Source organism: Colius striatus, chromosome 15, assembly GCF_028858725.1.
Source record: "Colius striatus isolate bColStr4 chromosome 15, bColStr4.1.hap1, whole genome shotgun sequence".
NCBI lineage: Eukaryota > Metazoa > Chordata > Aves > Coliiformes > Coliidae > Colius > Colius striatus.
Window position 1 is genome coordinate 9,619,421 of NC_084773.1, and position 15,736 is coordinate 9,635,156.

The 15,736-nt window shown below is 37.6% G+C and overlaps 1 protein-coding gene across 31 annotated transcripts in view; it reads left to right on the plus strand.

The window, feature by feature from the left end:
- The window catches only part of SLMAP (sarcolemma associated protein), an 86,371-nt gene that overhangs the window by 33,612 nt on the left and 37,023 nt on the right, over positions 1-15,736 (plus strand). For all 31 annotated transcript variants that reach the window (XM_062008142.1, XM_062008143.1, XM_062008124.1 and 28 more), the window contains exons 3-10: positions 1,056-1,203; positions 6,657-6,729; positions 8,019-8,055; positions 9,755-9,817; positions 10,539-10,634; positions 10,921-10,992; positions 11,718-11,858; positions 13,371-13,508. In XM_062008142.1, the coding sequence (XP_061864126.1) occupies positions 1,056-1,203; positions 6,657-6,729; positions 8,019-8,055; positions 9,755-9,817; positions 10,539-10,634; positions 10,921-10,992; positions 11,718-11,858; positions 13,371-13,508 (768 nt within the window). The remainder of the gene's footprint in view (positions 1-1,055; positions 1,204-6,656; positions 6,730-8,018; positions 8,056-9,754; positions 9,818-10,538; positions 10,635-10,920; positions 10,993-11,717; positions 11,859-13,370; positions 13,509-15,736) is intronic.

Here is a 15,736-nt window from a genome sequence, read left to right on the forward strand (position 1 = left end):
ACTTTTCCCTTCAACACTGATTTTGAGATATATATCACTTTTTTGAGGAGTGTGATAATAATTGAGGCAAAACCAGAGAAAATTTTGCATGGAATTCTGAAAAAAAACTCTTCAGTTGTTTCTATAGGAAAAACACGGAGATACATTCATTTATCTGAAGGCAAAGTCTCTTCCCTAAGCCTTATTCTTGCTTTGGGATTTGCCGAGATTCCTTATGGGTGCAGGAAGCCAGGGATTTCTACTATACGATCAGGTCCCATAATAACTATTGTCATCCTGACCTACTCGAAGTGACTCATTTCAGTCGGTACACCTGGCTGGTTAGTAACATTCCAGTCCTCTCTTTCATGCTGTCTGCTGATCAGGTCTTAGCCAGTGACTCTGGTCTTCTGCCAGGTGACTCACTTGTAACCTCTTCTCAAATGCAGCAGTTTTGATTAGAAGTTCTTTGTCATAAGCAGTTTCAGATTCAATAAGTTGCTATTAAAATTTAATTAACTCTACAAGTGGTTATTTACAAAGGTACTTGATGATGCAGCAATCTTCAGATTAACTTAATGGTGTGAACTAGTATTGCTGAGACGTAAAAGCATCCCATTTTTTTTCCCTTAGTTTCACTGTGCTGTCAGGGCTAGTCTTCCCTACAGCATGTTTCTGTCATGGAATACTAGTATTTTAAATATATTAGCAGTTAAAATTTTTGTGTGCTGACCAACATAAATACAAGTTTTACCTATATGTGTCAAAAGGTTGTTGGTAGAAGTGTCTGATCATTTCCATGCAGGCAGTAGGTTAAATACAGTTTGTAGTAAGTATTTGCATAGTGAATGTGCTAGATTTCAGTCATATGTTAAACAACTAAAAATGAGATCACTGTTTCTTCATAACGTCAAAGTGTTGCATTCTGAGGAGAGTGTTTTGAGTTTCATACATTTGTCCTCTTCGACACTGGGAAGTCAAGCTAACTTAAAGCAAATACAATTTATAGGAGCTTATTTTTCATTATACTTGTTGTATCCAGATTATTTACTATTTTATTTGTTTGTTTTTTGCAGTTCTATCTTCAAGACACTAAAAGTAGTAATGGTACCTTTATTAATAGTCAGAGATTGAGTAGAGGATCTGAGGAAAGCCCACCATGTGAAATTATGTCAGGTGACATCATCCAATTTGGTGTAGATGTGACGGAGAACACGCGGAAAGGTAAGGGTATGGATCATTTTTTAGTTTTTGTTTTTAACTAGTCACAATCTGATCTTTAGTAGAAAGTAGTGTTCCTGATGTAAGAAAACAATTTTCAGTTTTTTGGGGGTTCTTGGTTACCTCTTCTCTCCGTTATGCTGGCGGTGAGTCCTGTGGCCGTGTGGTATACCAGATCAAGAAACTAATCTAGAATTTTACCTGAGTTGCTTCCTTGGCCCACCTTCTTCCATAGTTGTTGGGAGCTAGTGTGGGTAATGGGAATGCAGATCCAGAGGAAGCTCAACTGAAACCACATGCTTATCAATTGCCTCGCTTCAGTTGACCTAGAGCAATCTTACAAGTGCAGTATGGGTGTGTGTGTAGTGCTGTGTTGGGAGGCTTCATGATTTTTTTCTTTCTTTCAAGGCTGTGAACCCTACAGTTTCAGCTAATGCAGCAGAAGTATGAAGCTACATTTCTTGATTAAGTACTCAGCATAAGTTTGAAATGCTTTAATTCTTTGCAAGATACTTACTTACTATTTCTTTCTGTGGCTGCTACTGATCTTGATTTCTGCAGGTACTTGAAAATGAGGATAGAAGTAAGTTGCTAGCTGAAAGAATGAGGTGATGAGATTTGTGTTTGGTTTGGTTTTCCTGCTGTCATCTTCCCATTATGCATGCACAGGGAAGATCTTGGATTATATTAATAGCTGTATATCCCTGTAAATAGAAGTGCAGTCTCAATCTCTTTTCTTTAGCATTTATGTACAATGTCTCAGGAGCCATTTCTTTCTCTTTCTAAAGACTGACTTGTATGTGAATTATTAGATTGTAATTGAAATTTTGAATTGAGCTTCTGGCTATGTTCTGAAGGATCCTAATCTAAGAGCACACAGATTTGGCAATAAAAGGGCAGAACTGCTGCCACTGCTCTTCTACTTCACTACTTTCCTGAATAAGACCTTCATGGAGCTTGTCCTTAAAGAATGTTATAAAAGGAAAGAATGAAATGGAAAAATACAAAATTTAAATGCTGATAGTGAAGTTTTTTTAAAAAAATCCAAGCAGACACACCCTCAAACAAAACACTCCAAAATCCAACAAACCAACTCATAGTACAGCAAAAAGTTTGGAAGGGCATTTAAGTGAATAAAACAAACAGGTGAAGCCTGCTCCGTCTGTTACTCGTGAATTGTGTCTGTCTTTAGCCAGGCAGGTTATAGTTCTCAAAGTCTGAACTATCAGAGAAGGATTAATGACTACATCTTTAAAGAAAACATTGATAAGTGATGGTGGTGAAGTATTTTGTCATGGCAAGCTTCTGGAGCTATAGTATTTTTCAGTGATTCCTTGTGTTGAATGTCACATCACATTGTTTCGCTTTTCTCAGAAATGTTATTGAAAAGATTTAACTCGTAAATATCTAATTGGAATTGTCTGAGAGTTACTTAAAATGTTATTGCATGTGAAGTGATTGCAAATATTTATGAATACTATCAGTATACATGAAATAAATCAAGAGAATCATTGCATCTAATGAACTTCAAACTCTTCATTTGACTAAATTGTGTCCTAAATAAAACAAAATTAATTTCTTCCCGTGTATTTAGACCTAAAATCAATTTTTCTTCCAACTAAATCTTAAAATAAAAATACGATTATCTGTTTTTAATCAGCAATTATTTGCAATTAGTTTGTGTGGAAGTTTGCAGAAAGTTCATGGTAAGCAAATTCTTGCCATAGTAGTTATTCCCAGTGGTTTTATGTTAGTTTTCCAAAACATGATCCCAGCAACCTGGCATTTTGTGTAAGTAGTGATCAGGTTGTGCAGCCTTGCTTTTCTTCTTCTCCAGCTTTGAACATAGGAGTTGTACTCATGTTATTCATGAATGTGTAGAGGTAGCTAATAAGAGCATACAAGTTTGCCTTCCTCCCTCTCCATGCTCCCTCAAGCAATGAATGAAGATTATATCATCATGCTGGAGCATGAAATGGCTGCATAACAGTATCTACCCATGAGTGCAAATGGAATGCATATAAACACAATTCTTTCTCCAGTTCATTTTAGTAGTCTTAGATGTTAATGTTAACCTAATCTAGTAATGAAAGAGATAGGAAAGTAATTTTTAAATTGGTGATTCTCTTGAAAACCGTTTTGCATACAGATATTTACATAATATCTTATATGCACAAAGCATTTCAGCATTTTGCTGTGTATAATTATAAGGTCATGACAGGATAGGCAGTGTTTATATACATTCTGAATTGTGTAAATATTGCTACAGTGCATTTGGTTTTATTTTCTAGTTCAGGCAGTGTCTTTGTAAGTAATTTCCTTGCAAATGTGATCTTGATTTGGTTCAGTGAAGTAGTGGCACGATCAGTATGTGATTTTTCAGGATCTTACATGAGCACCAATTCCGCTGCTTTCTGCTGCTGAGCTGAAGTCATTAACAGGCCCTAAAGAACGTTTCCAACCCTCCCACTTCCTTATTTGTCCACTTGTTCTTTTATTAACAAGCACACGGGCCTTTTCAATTCCTCCTCCTTAGCAAAACACTTGTTAAATCATCTTTACTATGCTTTTCTCTGTGCTAGTGTGGTTTATATTCTTTCAGCACTTTCCCAGTCAATGCTCGTGCATTCAAAGAGATAACTGGTGGGGACTTTGCTGTGTGAAAAGGAGCATCAGGCTTTCAAGTTGGGGTCAAATAATACAAGATTATTAGTTCAAGTACGATTTATTGGACTCTTCTCTTTAATACAGCTTTTATCTTGAGTGGTGGTTGGAAAAGGGTGAAGGGATGAGGAAACCCAGCGCATGCTGCTTGTTCCATGCACATAGCTCAGCGCGGCGCAAGGGGCAGCTCTCTAGTGCTCTTGTGGTTTTTGCCACGACTCCTGTTGACACATTAACAAGTGGAAATAAATATGAGAGCAATATTTGCAAATTGTCTCTCTGCGAAGCAAAAATGCAGAGACAAAATTGATTCCTTTATTCCTGTTTTTCCGCTCCATTACAGCATAAACCCTCTATGAAGGTTCAGGGCCACCCTCCGTGGCTATTGGAGCCGTGTAGCGAAAGATGTGACAGTTAGGTGTTTCAGAACGATGCAGCACGTTTGCGACTACATTTTGGCGGAGCAAAACGAGCGGGAATATTTGTTTGTCCCTCGGTTTGCGGTTGGCTGCCGGTGCGGGTGCCGGTGCCGGGGAGCGCAGCGCCGGCGCTCGGCGGGCCCTCGCCCGGAGCCGCGGCCGGCCTGGCGCGTCCTCTGGCGGCGCCGCGCTGCGCCGCAGCCGCGCTCCGCGCCGAGCGGCCGTCGGTGCTGCGGGGCGCGGAGGAGCCGGGGCAGCGGCGGCCCCCGCAGCGCCTCGCGGTTCCCCTCAGCCACCCCGGAGGTGAGTGCGTGGCCCGTCGTCTGGGACTGGGGGAGACAAGGGAGCAAGGCTTAGCTGGATCAGAATTTGCTCTATCCTATTTAGTAACCTGCGGTTGCTTTGCTTTTCCTTTTTCGTATCCCAAAAGGAATAATGAATTTAAACAATTACTACTGTCGTGTCCAGTCATAACTAATGTCTTATGTGTTGCTTTACTTTTTCCTTAGACTTTCTCATTATTCCTCCAGTTACAATTAATTGATAGCTAAAGAACACAGTGCTTGGGGTTTATTTTTATTTTGTCAACCTGTCAAAATGCTTGGTTTTTTTTCACAGTCTTTGTCTATTTGATACCCTCTGCTAAATCTCCTTAATTTTTTTAAACAAATAAAGCTCCTACAGTGTTTAGGAGATTTTTTTTTTCAGTCTGAGTGTTAATGGAAAAACTTCAGAATTATATAATCTCAACAGCAGACCTACCTGATATGTGACCTAAAGGTAAAGCTGTCTGTTGGTCTGTAATTTCAGATATCCCAACACTTTCTTCTTGAAATCACAAATTACTTCTTTATCATTTAAAAGAGAGATTCTTTATTATGAAAACAATGTGAATATTATTTGCTACAGGTAATATTGCTGATTTGATGGGCTTTAAAATGTTTTTACAAGAAGAGATTTGTGACTTCTGAGGACGTAAGTCAAAAGTCAAAAGAGGCTCCAAACCCCATGGATTAATCTGTTTTGAGAATGAGGTCCTAGATATTCTGTCCTGGCATGTAAATTTAATACTTTACCAGGTCAGCTTGAAAAAAAAAAAAACAAGGTTCTGGAGACAAGAGGATATACTTCTCCAAAGCATTAGCATTTAGCACTGAATAAAGGTTAAGAACGTCTCTATTCAGTTGGATCACTTATTCTGTATTTTTAGATTCTATTGAGGTAGCTTCCTCAAAGAACCGTCTCATTTCCCTGGAGTACTACCAATGTCCTAAAACACCCATTGCCCTTTTTTTTTTTCCTAAGCCAGATTAACTGTTTTGCTGATATTAATAACCATAAAAGTAGAGCAGCTATTTGTCTTAGTATATTGGTAGGTGCTTTAGGTATAGTGGTAGATAATGGATGACTGTATAGTTACTTGTATCTGGCCTGCGGTGATATTTTGGGAACAGTGTCTTTCTTTTGCTGTAACTGAAAAGAATTTTTCTTACCAATTCATAGAATCATACAAGAAAATCCCAAACAGATGTCATTTGACTGTTTGCAATGTCATTGGAAGTGGTATCAGTAACACTTTTGGGAAACTTTGTGAAGAAAGGTTGAACTTGCTGCAGGCGTCAAATATTGCGTTGATCTATTCTTATTCCTTAGAATCTTTCTTGAATTCGAAGAATCTTGAGTTTAATCTCGGAGAAGCAAGCTTTCTCCTCTGTAATGAGAGAGTGGACATTAGGTATATATTAGAAGCATACCTAAATAGACATATAGTTTCTTGAATGATGCCACATGTAGTGTTCACGATGTATTTCTCAGTGACTCTTGTACTTATCCTCTGCATTCCTCTTTTGATCCTTATGTTTGTAAATAACAATCGCGTGCCAAGTTCCAGATGTTGAACTGTCTGGTGATATGAATTGGATGTGTCACCTTTTATGTCCCTGGATATGCTCACAGAAATCTTGTCAAAAATTAGTTCCTTCTATTGTTTGTACGTTTGCATGCCTGTTCTTTGGTGCAGATAAGATGCATTCCTTTTCCCTTTTTCTTCTTACCTCATTTTATGATCAAAACATACAGTTAACTTTTATAACTTGCTGTAGTGAAGGCAACTTGCTGGTATTGCTGCAAATGAAAGAACTGGAAAATGGAACTGCTTCACAGCCAGGACCCAGCATAACCTCTTCAAGTTTCTAATGAAGAAGTTTCCTGTCTCCTGAGGAAGTTGGAGAAAGCAGACCTGGTTACTGGTGCTTGAAGGCTTTCCTGCCTCTTGTTTGCCTATCTCAGAGTTTAAAACAGTTCCTTGATTACATTGAACTTACAATTAAATAGTAACAACTCATGATGACTTAGTGTTTGTTTCTTTTTCAGTTACCCATGGATGTATAGTCTCCACAATCAAATTGTTTCTTCCAGATGGAATGGAAGCTCGATTGCGATCAGAGTAAGAATAAATACTAGTCATGTGTAGCAAAATTGAGCTACTGTATAATGAGGATTTGATGGATATTATTTTTAAAATCAGCATAGGAACAGCTTATTTTCCTGTGATAGTGCAAAGAGAGTAACAAAGAGCATGATTCTTTTATGGACATTATGAAAAAGAAATCTCATTTGTTTGTCACTGCGAAAGAATAGAGTTCTTATCAAGTGGGGCTTTTCTGACTGGCAGTGGTTTAATGTGCTGGAATGAGTATTATAAGCAGAAGAATATGGGGGGAAAAGGGAAAATGAGCAAATTCTCCTTTTTAAATTGGGGTTATTATTTTTTCTCCTTGAGTAGCACATAGACTACTAAAGTGAAGTAAATGGTATGTCTGTGTGTGTAGATGTGTACATATAACACTGGTTGTATTCTTCAGATAAGTAGTACAATAACATGTCCTCATGGTCTGGTTATTTGGTGTCAATGAAAGAAAGCTTTGCCTCATTTGAGGAAAAAAAGTCATAAAATATGTGGATAAAATATATAGATAGGATGATGCTTGTAAATTCAATTTATTATTGAAAGGGTTTCCTGTGATACAGTATGCATTTCTGAGAACTTATCTCACGTTTTATTTGCAGTACTTAAATACCAGTTACAAGTTACAGAATTGTAATAATCTTTCATTTTCAGCCACTGTATTTTTTTTATTGCTTATTTAAGTACTCTTTTATCATTAGTATCCAGAAATATTTGCAGAAAGCTTTAGGATGTCTTTGCTTCTGGGAATTTAAATCAAACTATTATGGGAAGTTTTCCATTTAATTGCATGGCTTAGTAAGAAGTAGTAGAAATGTATGGTGTTATTTTTTTTTGTTCTGATGAAAATATTCTATTATAATATTTGCTGTAGTGAAAGTGTGTAAAATTCTATTAGTTACCAAATGTTCTTTTACTTGGTTTAAGGAAGATAAATATATCAACTGTCTTTTCATATCTATCGTTTTATGTATTACATTAGTTAAATTATTAAAAAATCAGTTTTAAAAGAATCAAAAGAAGAAACAGAAGTTGGTAAAGAGAGTTTATAGAATAGACTTTGGATTTATAATCTGAAAATAATCCTGTAACTTTGAGAACAGCACTCAGCAGAGTTATCAGCTGGGATTGCATATTTGTGTATTAATCATTTTTACCTGAAAAATAAACTTAAAAAATGGTGAAATACACAGTACTAGGGGGTCTTCTGAATTTTTGAATTGCTGTTTTGCACTTTGTGTTCACTTTCTTCCCTTTTTTTGTTTTAGTGTTATCCATGCTCCATTACCAAGTCCTGTTGACAAGGTATTTCAATAATATTCTGTTTTTTGCCTTGTTGGGATACATGCTGTTTTCTGACTTGTTATAAAAATGAAGAAATTATGAAGACCAGTAACATTTAGATATATTTTCCATTGCCTGTTTTTACTTAATATTTTTGAGTGACATTTAAAATAGAGAAGAATAATACAGTATCACAATGTATATTTTAAGGTAACTTGGCTTTTTATGCTATGGCACCTGAAAAATGACATCAGAAAAAAAAAATTATGTTAAGATGGTTAAATTTCCAAGTACAGGGTGACTGATTAACAGGTTTTGGGTATTGCATAATTTCATACTTGATCTGTTTTGTAGGACCCAAGAGTAGCTCATAATTTGGTATTTGTATGAGGTCTCTTATACTGGTGGTTTGGTTTTTTTATGGAGGAGAAGCTGCACTGCACAGACTGGAAATTGCTCTGATTTTTTTTTTTGTAGTAGGTAGTAACAGGACAAGGGGTAATGGGATGAAGCTGGAACACAAAAAGTTCCACTTAAACATAAGAAAAAACTATTTCACTGTGAGAATGACGGAGCAGTGGCACAGGCTGCCCAGAGGGATTGTGGAGTCTCCTTCCTTGAAGGTCTTCAAGACCCACCTGGACATGTTCCTATGTGACCTGATCTAGGTAACCCTGCTTCTGCAGGGGGGTTAGACTAGATGATCTCTAAAGGTCCCTTCCAACCCCTACCATTCTATGATTCTGTGACCTATTCTGCAGGAAAGTTGAAACCAGATCTCTGCTCCCCTTGTATAGCTAGAGTTACTGACTGCAGAGTCATGGAGTCAGAAAATTCTAGTGTAGTCTTCAAACAATTTTCATAATGTGGGGAACTTGTAGAAAGACTGTTAATAGATACACCCTTGAGTCAAATGATCAGGAAGTTATCATCTCTCTAGCTGCTAAAAAGAAGGATTAACTTAAATAGGTGCGAATCAGAATTTTAACTATGAAGAAAAATTTCAAGAAACTAGGGAGACTTTTTTGTGAAGCCAGCAGCATGAGGAGTTCATAGATTTTGCATTTAAGTTGAGGTTTCAAAACTGCGTATGTAGCTTGAATCCAGGGCAAGGGCAGAAATTCTGAGGGACTGAAGGTGTAACTCTGTGAAAACAGCTTCACAGTTATGTAAGTGTAGGAAGAGCCTGGAAGAATTACTAATAAAAAATTGCCAAAAACACGATAAACAGTCCTCCAAGTCCAGAACAGTTGCAGTTATGATTAGATATAAGTATTCCTAAAATCTGAAATAAGTACTTATAAAGCAAAATAATGAAGATCATGGATAATAGGTCAACAGGAAGAGTATGATTGAAATGTGTGTGATGATGACACTGAATTGGAATATGAGAGACTTTATTTTCAATTCTGGAAGTCCCCAATTTCTGTTTGTCTTTGGGTTGCATGGCTTCATCTTTGGGCATCTTGTTTCGTTTTTGTTAGCTTAATCTCAACTGAAACATAGTGAAACATGCTTTGATGTGTTAATGGTTCAAGAATTTGTTAATACATTAACACAGTGGGGTCTCAGTCCTGAGCTGAGAAGTTCTATGATAGTACAAAGAATCATTATTAATCTTAAGCTTACCTTCATGACTAGATTTACATGATGAATTTTGCATTGAGTTTAATGAAAAATCCAAAACCATTTTGATTCTTAAATTTTCTTTATTTTTCAGGTTGCTGCTAACACTCCCAGTATGTATTCTCAGGAATTGTTTCAGCTTTCACAGTATCTACAGGTAGATTTTCTCTTGACATCATTTGGTTTGGCTAAATAGTTAATCTTTGTTCAATGCACAGATCTTATGCTCTGTGTGTTTCATTTGGTAATGGCAATTTTTACATGTTCACATCAATTATGAGGCTTTTGAGACAGATACGAACTTTATATGTATCTGCTGACATAGCAGGAAGCAGCTCAGGCAGATGCTCTTTCTTGGAAGGCCTAATACATACTCACTCACCAATCTGTTCACTTTCTGTGTCTTGGAATTGTTAACAAAGAAGGTCTTCTATCTTACTGCCATAAAACAAAAATCAAACAAAAATAGTAGTTCTTACTTGGCATTTTTCTTTTGTGACTTCATTTGAGGATGAACAGCTCATTGCGTGGAAGCTGCCAAGCTGCCTTTTGGTGTTTACAGTTTTGTTACTCAAATTATTGACAAAAGTCAAAGTATTTTTAAGCCTTGGAAAGAGTAACTTGTTACAATGTGTACTTAGCATGTGCAAGGTATGCATGAAAAAGGAATGGTTTCAGGAACCTGAGGGTATAGGATGACATTTTCTAATTATAATGTCCAAATAAATGTGTGGATGGTAGGCTTGTTATAGGTTTGAATAGGTGACAATGCTTGTTACTCACACTTCCTTTTTTCTTGTATTTGGTATTTCTTCTGTTGCTTCTGTTTTTCTCAGTGGCTCTAGCTGCACTGACTGGTGCCTCTGCTCTCTTCATAGGAAGCCTTACATCGGGAACAAATGTTGGAACAGAAGCTGGCAACCCTTCAGCGACTACTTGCTGTCACGCAAGAGGCTTCAGATACTAGTTGGCAGGTATCTGCAGGCATCCTTTTTCTTTATGGACTGAAATATGCAGTGGCATATACATTTTAGCTATTTACAAAGAATGAGGGAGAAACCAGCAGAAAGAGTCAAAAGCTTGTGGTGTTTCTGTTAAACTCTGCAAAAGATAATGTTTAATAAATTTAGTGATTCAGTACCAGTTTGAAATAATTATTAGTAGTAAGTACTCTGATAAAATTTAAGTCTTTAAAGCAGAACTCTACTGGAAATACATAAAGCACGTATTAATACTAAGATGATACTTCTTTTCTGCCAGGCTTTAATAGATGAAGACAGGCTGCTATCAAGATTAGAGGTTATGGGAAATCAGTTACAGGCATGTTCAAAGGTAAGTAGTTCACTTAACGAACACTGAAGGAGAACTTGTGTGTTTTGGAATGAGCTAGTTGTAGGAAAGCAGTTGGAACATACACTTTCCAAAATGAACCGATGCAATTTTGATGATCTAAATATAAATAGCTTGAGAATTGTTCATCTCTTCTGTGTTTTACGGAATGACTTTAAACATAGGTAATTTGTTCTTTTTCAGTATTTTTTAGCCCAAACTGATTTCTTGTGTATATGCATCAAACACATATCTAGTGAAATGCAGAAAAGGATTTTTTGTCATTGATGAGAAGCAACCATTCTGTCTTGTTTCCTGTGGATGTTACTTTCCAAACAGACATTTGAAAAAACGCATTATCAATGTGTCAGATACTCAGAAACAGAGTAGCAAGTATGCCCTGCTTGGATTGTAAAGGCATCTAATGCCTGCCTTGACTTTATTTTTGTTTTTAATTCTCTCAACTCTCTACATTGTAAAAACACTGTTTTTTGCAGGTCCTGTTTTGAGATATTTCAGATGGAACCTCATAGGTCCTATAATCAAAGCTGATTATTGAATGTGTGCTGCTGTACATACACTTAAATAATAACTGCTTTATACCCACTGTTTGGCCATAATGTTTTCCTGTTTACCAGAAATTGCTAAACATTTTGGAACAGGTCTTATGACAATCTAATATATTAATCAACAAAATACTAATTTATATTCTGTCTTTATCCATACAGAATCAAACAGAAGACAGTATACGAAAAGAGCTTATAGCATTACAAGAAGACAAACACAACTATGAGACAACAGCCAAAGAGTCCTTGAGGCGGGTCCTTCAGGAGAAAATTGAAGTGGTCAGAAAACTATCTGAAGTGGAGGTATTGAATTTTCATGCTTGGTCTTCTAAAAATGCTGAAATAGTTATAACTGCTGCTACTTATATCCCCTTTTGTTAAATGTAACATACCAGTATTTGTTGTTTTGTGGCACTTGAGTATATTAAGTAGTAGTGTTTGTTTTTCCTATTGGGCAGTACTTAAGATTGTATATAGTTAATGAGAAACTATTCTTTAGACTCCTATTTCTGTCAGGTTTCAAAATTTATGAAACTGTCTTACAGAAGGTACCATCTATGGGAAATAAGTGAATGGCAAATGGCTTACATACATTAGAAAAAAAATGCTATTGAACCTTGTTTAAACTGTAAAATTTATAGAAACATAAGCTTAACCACTTATACAAATCACACTTAACGAGCTTTTAACATTACAAAGTGTTGGACACTTTATTCAGATAGAATTTCTGCTCCTTTAGAATTCTCATTACTTTATTTTCCTTTTCTCTCTCTTTTGATTACCATTATTTGCTGTGTTCTCTTCAGTAAAGAAATATCATAAGACTTAATTTTAAGTGTACAAAGACTCTACCCTCTATATGCTTTTTAAGGAATGCAATGCATTTAGTGCAGTAATAAATAACCTTACGAGGTTTCAGTTAAATACATCTTTTTATATTGTTATACTTCTTGACAGATTTGTTAATTGTTGGAGTTTTATCTTTACTTCTAGCTTTCTCCTCCTTTTCAATCCTATACTAAGAGCAGAATATTCTACTGTATTTATTCTCCTTTTTCTTCTTTACTTTGACTCTTGGAGGAGAAATATTAATTTAACTTTAGTAAGAGATTTACTTGAGTACTTCTGCTGCATACTTTTCTCTCCTTACTGAAGAAGTCAGTGCTTACCATTAAAAAACCTAAAACTGTGACTGAAGAAACAAATCTTGAGCTATGAGAAGGAAACTCAATACATTCTTTAGTAGTATTACTGATGCAAACTTCTGCGGCATTCCTTGCCTCCTGAAGACCGATCTGTCTCTTCAGATCTTAGTTTAGATGCCTTTCCTCCTCTAAGTAAAGAAAAAGATTTAGAATGTATCCTAGGAGCTGTTTAGATTTTGCAACATCTTAAATCTTCTTTTGCACAGTGAAATCAATTGATTACATAGTATTGCAAAATACTGTAGGACTTTGACAGTTTGGCATAAGACAGAAGGGAATGGTGGAGATGGATCACACACTTAATTCTTTATTCCTATCAATCACAATTAATTGCATAACCTACTGTGGGTTTTTTGGTTTGTGGTTTTTTTTGGTACACATGAATGAAGCCAATGTATTTTCATGTATTCTATTCTTTAACTAGAACATTACAAGTTTGGGTAGATTGCATTTTTGCCAGGGCTTGATTTGTTTAGCCTTAGTGGTTAGGAACAAAACAGTTAAATATGATTAGTTACACATACGGATTGTAAAAAAAAATAGATCAACTTGAGTGTTTGGTAGATGATAGTTGTCTGTTTATTTATTGAGTAATAATTCTGTCTTACAGCGGAGTTTAAGTAATACAGAAGACGAATGTACTCACCTGAAAGAAATGAATGAGCGGACTCAGGAAGAATTAAGAGAATTAGCTAATAAGTACAATGGAGCTGTAAATGAAATCAAAGATCTTTCTGACAAGCTAAAGGTAATAGCAGAACTTCATCTGACCTATGATGATAATATAAAGCATGGAACAAATAAATATAATTCAGTTTATAATGTAGCAATCAAATAAAGGTAAAGAGTTTTTAAACAAGAAGTTAAGGCAAGATGCGTATTTTACATATTCTTTAGGTTTACATTTAAAGTACTTGAAACTGTCAGCAATTAAGTAAATTGGTATATGTGGTAGTTTGAGCCTGGCTGGATGCCAGGTGCCCACCACACCGCTTCACCCCCCACCTCCTCAGCAAGCCAGGGAAGGGGAGAAAATAAGATGGGAATCTCGTGGGTTGAGATAAAAGCAGTTTAATAAATAAGCAGCAAAGCCGCGCGCGCGGGAAGCAAAGCAGAAGCAGATAAGCTGTTACTCTCTACTTCCCATCAGCAGCGATGTCCGGCCACCTCCCGAGAAGCAGGGCTGCAGTACGCGTAGCGGTTGCTTTGGGAAGGCCAGAAATGAATCTCGCCTCCCCTTCCTGCTCCTTTCCCCCAGTTTATATTCCTGAGCTGACGTCATATGGTATGGAATATCTCCTTGGTCAGCCTGGGTCAGCTGTCCTGGCCATAGTCCCTCCCAAGATCATGCCCACCCACAGCTATTGGTGAAGGTGGGGGAAGGAATGCTGGAGGGACAGCCCCGATGTTGTGCAAGCGGTAGTCATAATATTGATATCAACAGTAAGCACAGCACTGCAGGAGCTGCTGTGGAAAATCACTACCGTCCCAGACCCACTACAGTCTCCACCCCTTATTCCATACCATTTATGTCATGCTCAGACAAACCATCTTAACAATCCATATACATTCTTATATACTCTCATTAACCAGTACCCCCACTCTTCAACAGACAAACATCATTCTTGTATTCCCTCTTGCATCTTGCATCAAACAAACAAACAACATTCTTATATCTTTCATCCTCTGTAGATGTTCACTGGAGCAGGTCATAACTTCTGTCTCATCCATCAAGATGAATATCCAGGCCAGGGGAAACAGTATGTTCAGTGTTGGGCACCAGCACCGGCTTGGTTTGTCCACTTGTTCGGTTTTTCTTGCAAAGTTCATCTACAACAGATAACTCACATAACAGGTTATTTTTCCCCCAAGGTTAAGTCTCCTTGAGGTACACATCGAGTTTCCCCATCCTTTCTCATCACCCACCAAGTACAGCCAGGCCCTTGAGCAAAGACAATCCCACGAATGGGTTTGCCTTTTCCCATGGGAGGTGCAACCCATACTGCCTTCCCCAGCCATTTCCCTGGGTGCACTACGGGGACCTTATCTCCTCCCACAGTATGTAGTGGTTTTGTTTGGGCAGGACCAGGACGGTTAGTTGAACCTCTGCTATTGACCAGCCAAGTGGCTTCTGCTAAATTTTTATCCCACTGCTTCCATGCCCCATTGCCCAGTGCTCTCAACATGGTCTTTAGTAACCCATTATATCTCTCAATCTTTCCAGAGGCTTGTGGGTGATAGGGGATGTGGTATATCCACTCAATGCCATGTTTCTTTGCCCAGGAGTTTATGAGATTATTTCGAAAATGAGTTCCATTATCTGATTCAATTCTTTCTGGAGTGCCGTGTCGCCACAAAACTTGCCTTTCAAGACCCAAGACAGTATTTCGGGCAGTGGCGTGGTTGACAGAGTATGTTTCCAACCAACCAGTAGTTGCTTCCACCATGGTGAGTATATACCGCTTGCCTTGATGTGTTCGTGGTAGTGGTCCAACATAGTCAATTTGCCAGGCCTCACCATACTGAAAACCCAGCCATCGGCCTCTGTTCCAGGGAGACTTGATTCGTGTGGCTCGCTTGATTGCGGCACATGTTTCACATTCATGGGTGACCTGTGTGATGGCTTCCATGGTCAAGTCCACCCCTCGATCACGAGCCCATCTATATGTTGCATCTCTTCCCAGATGTCCTGATGTTTCATGGGCCCATCGAGCTATAAATAGCTCACCTTTACGCTCCCAGTCTAGATCTACCTGAGCTAGTTCAATTTTAGCAGCTTTATCTACCTGTTGGTTGTTCCATTGTTCTTCATTGGCACGGCTTTTTGGCACATGAGCATCTACATGACGTACCTTCAGAGTCATATTTTCCACCCGAGCAGCAATGTCTTGCCATAATGCAGCAGCCCAGATGGGTTTACCCTTGCGCTGCCAGTTGGTCTTCTTCCATTGCTGTAGCCATCCCCATAGAGCATTA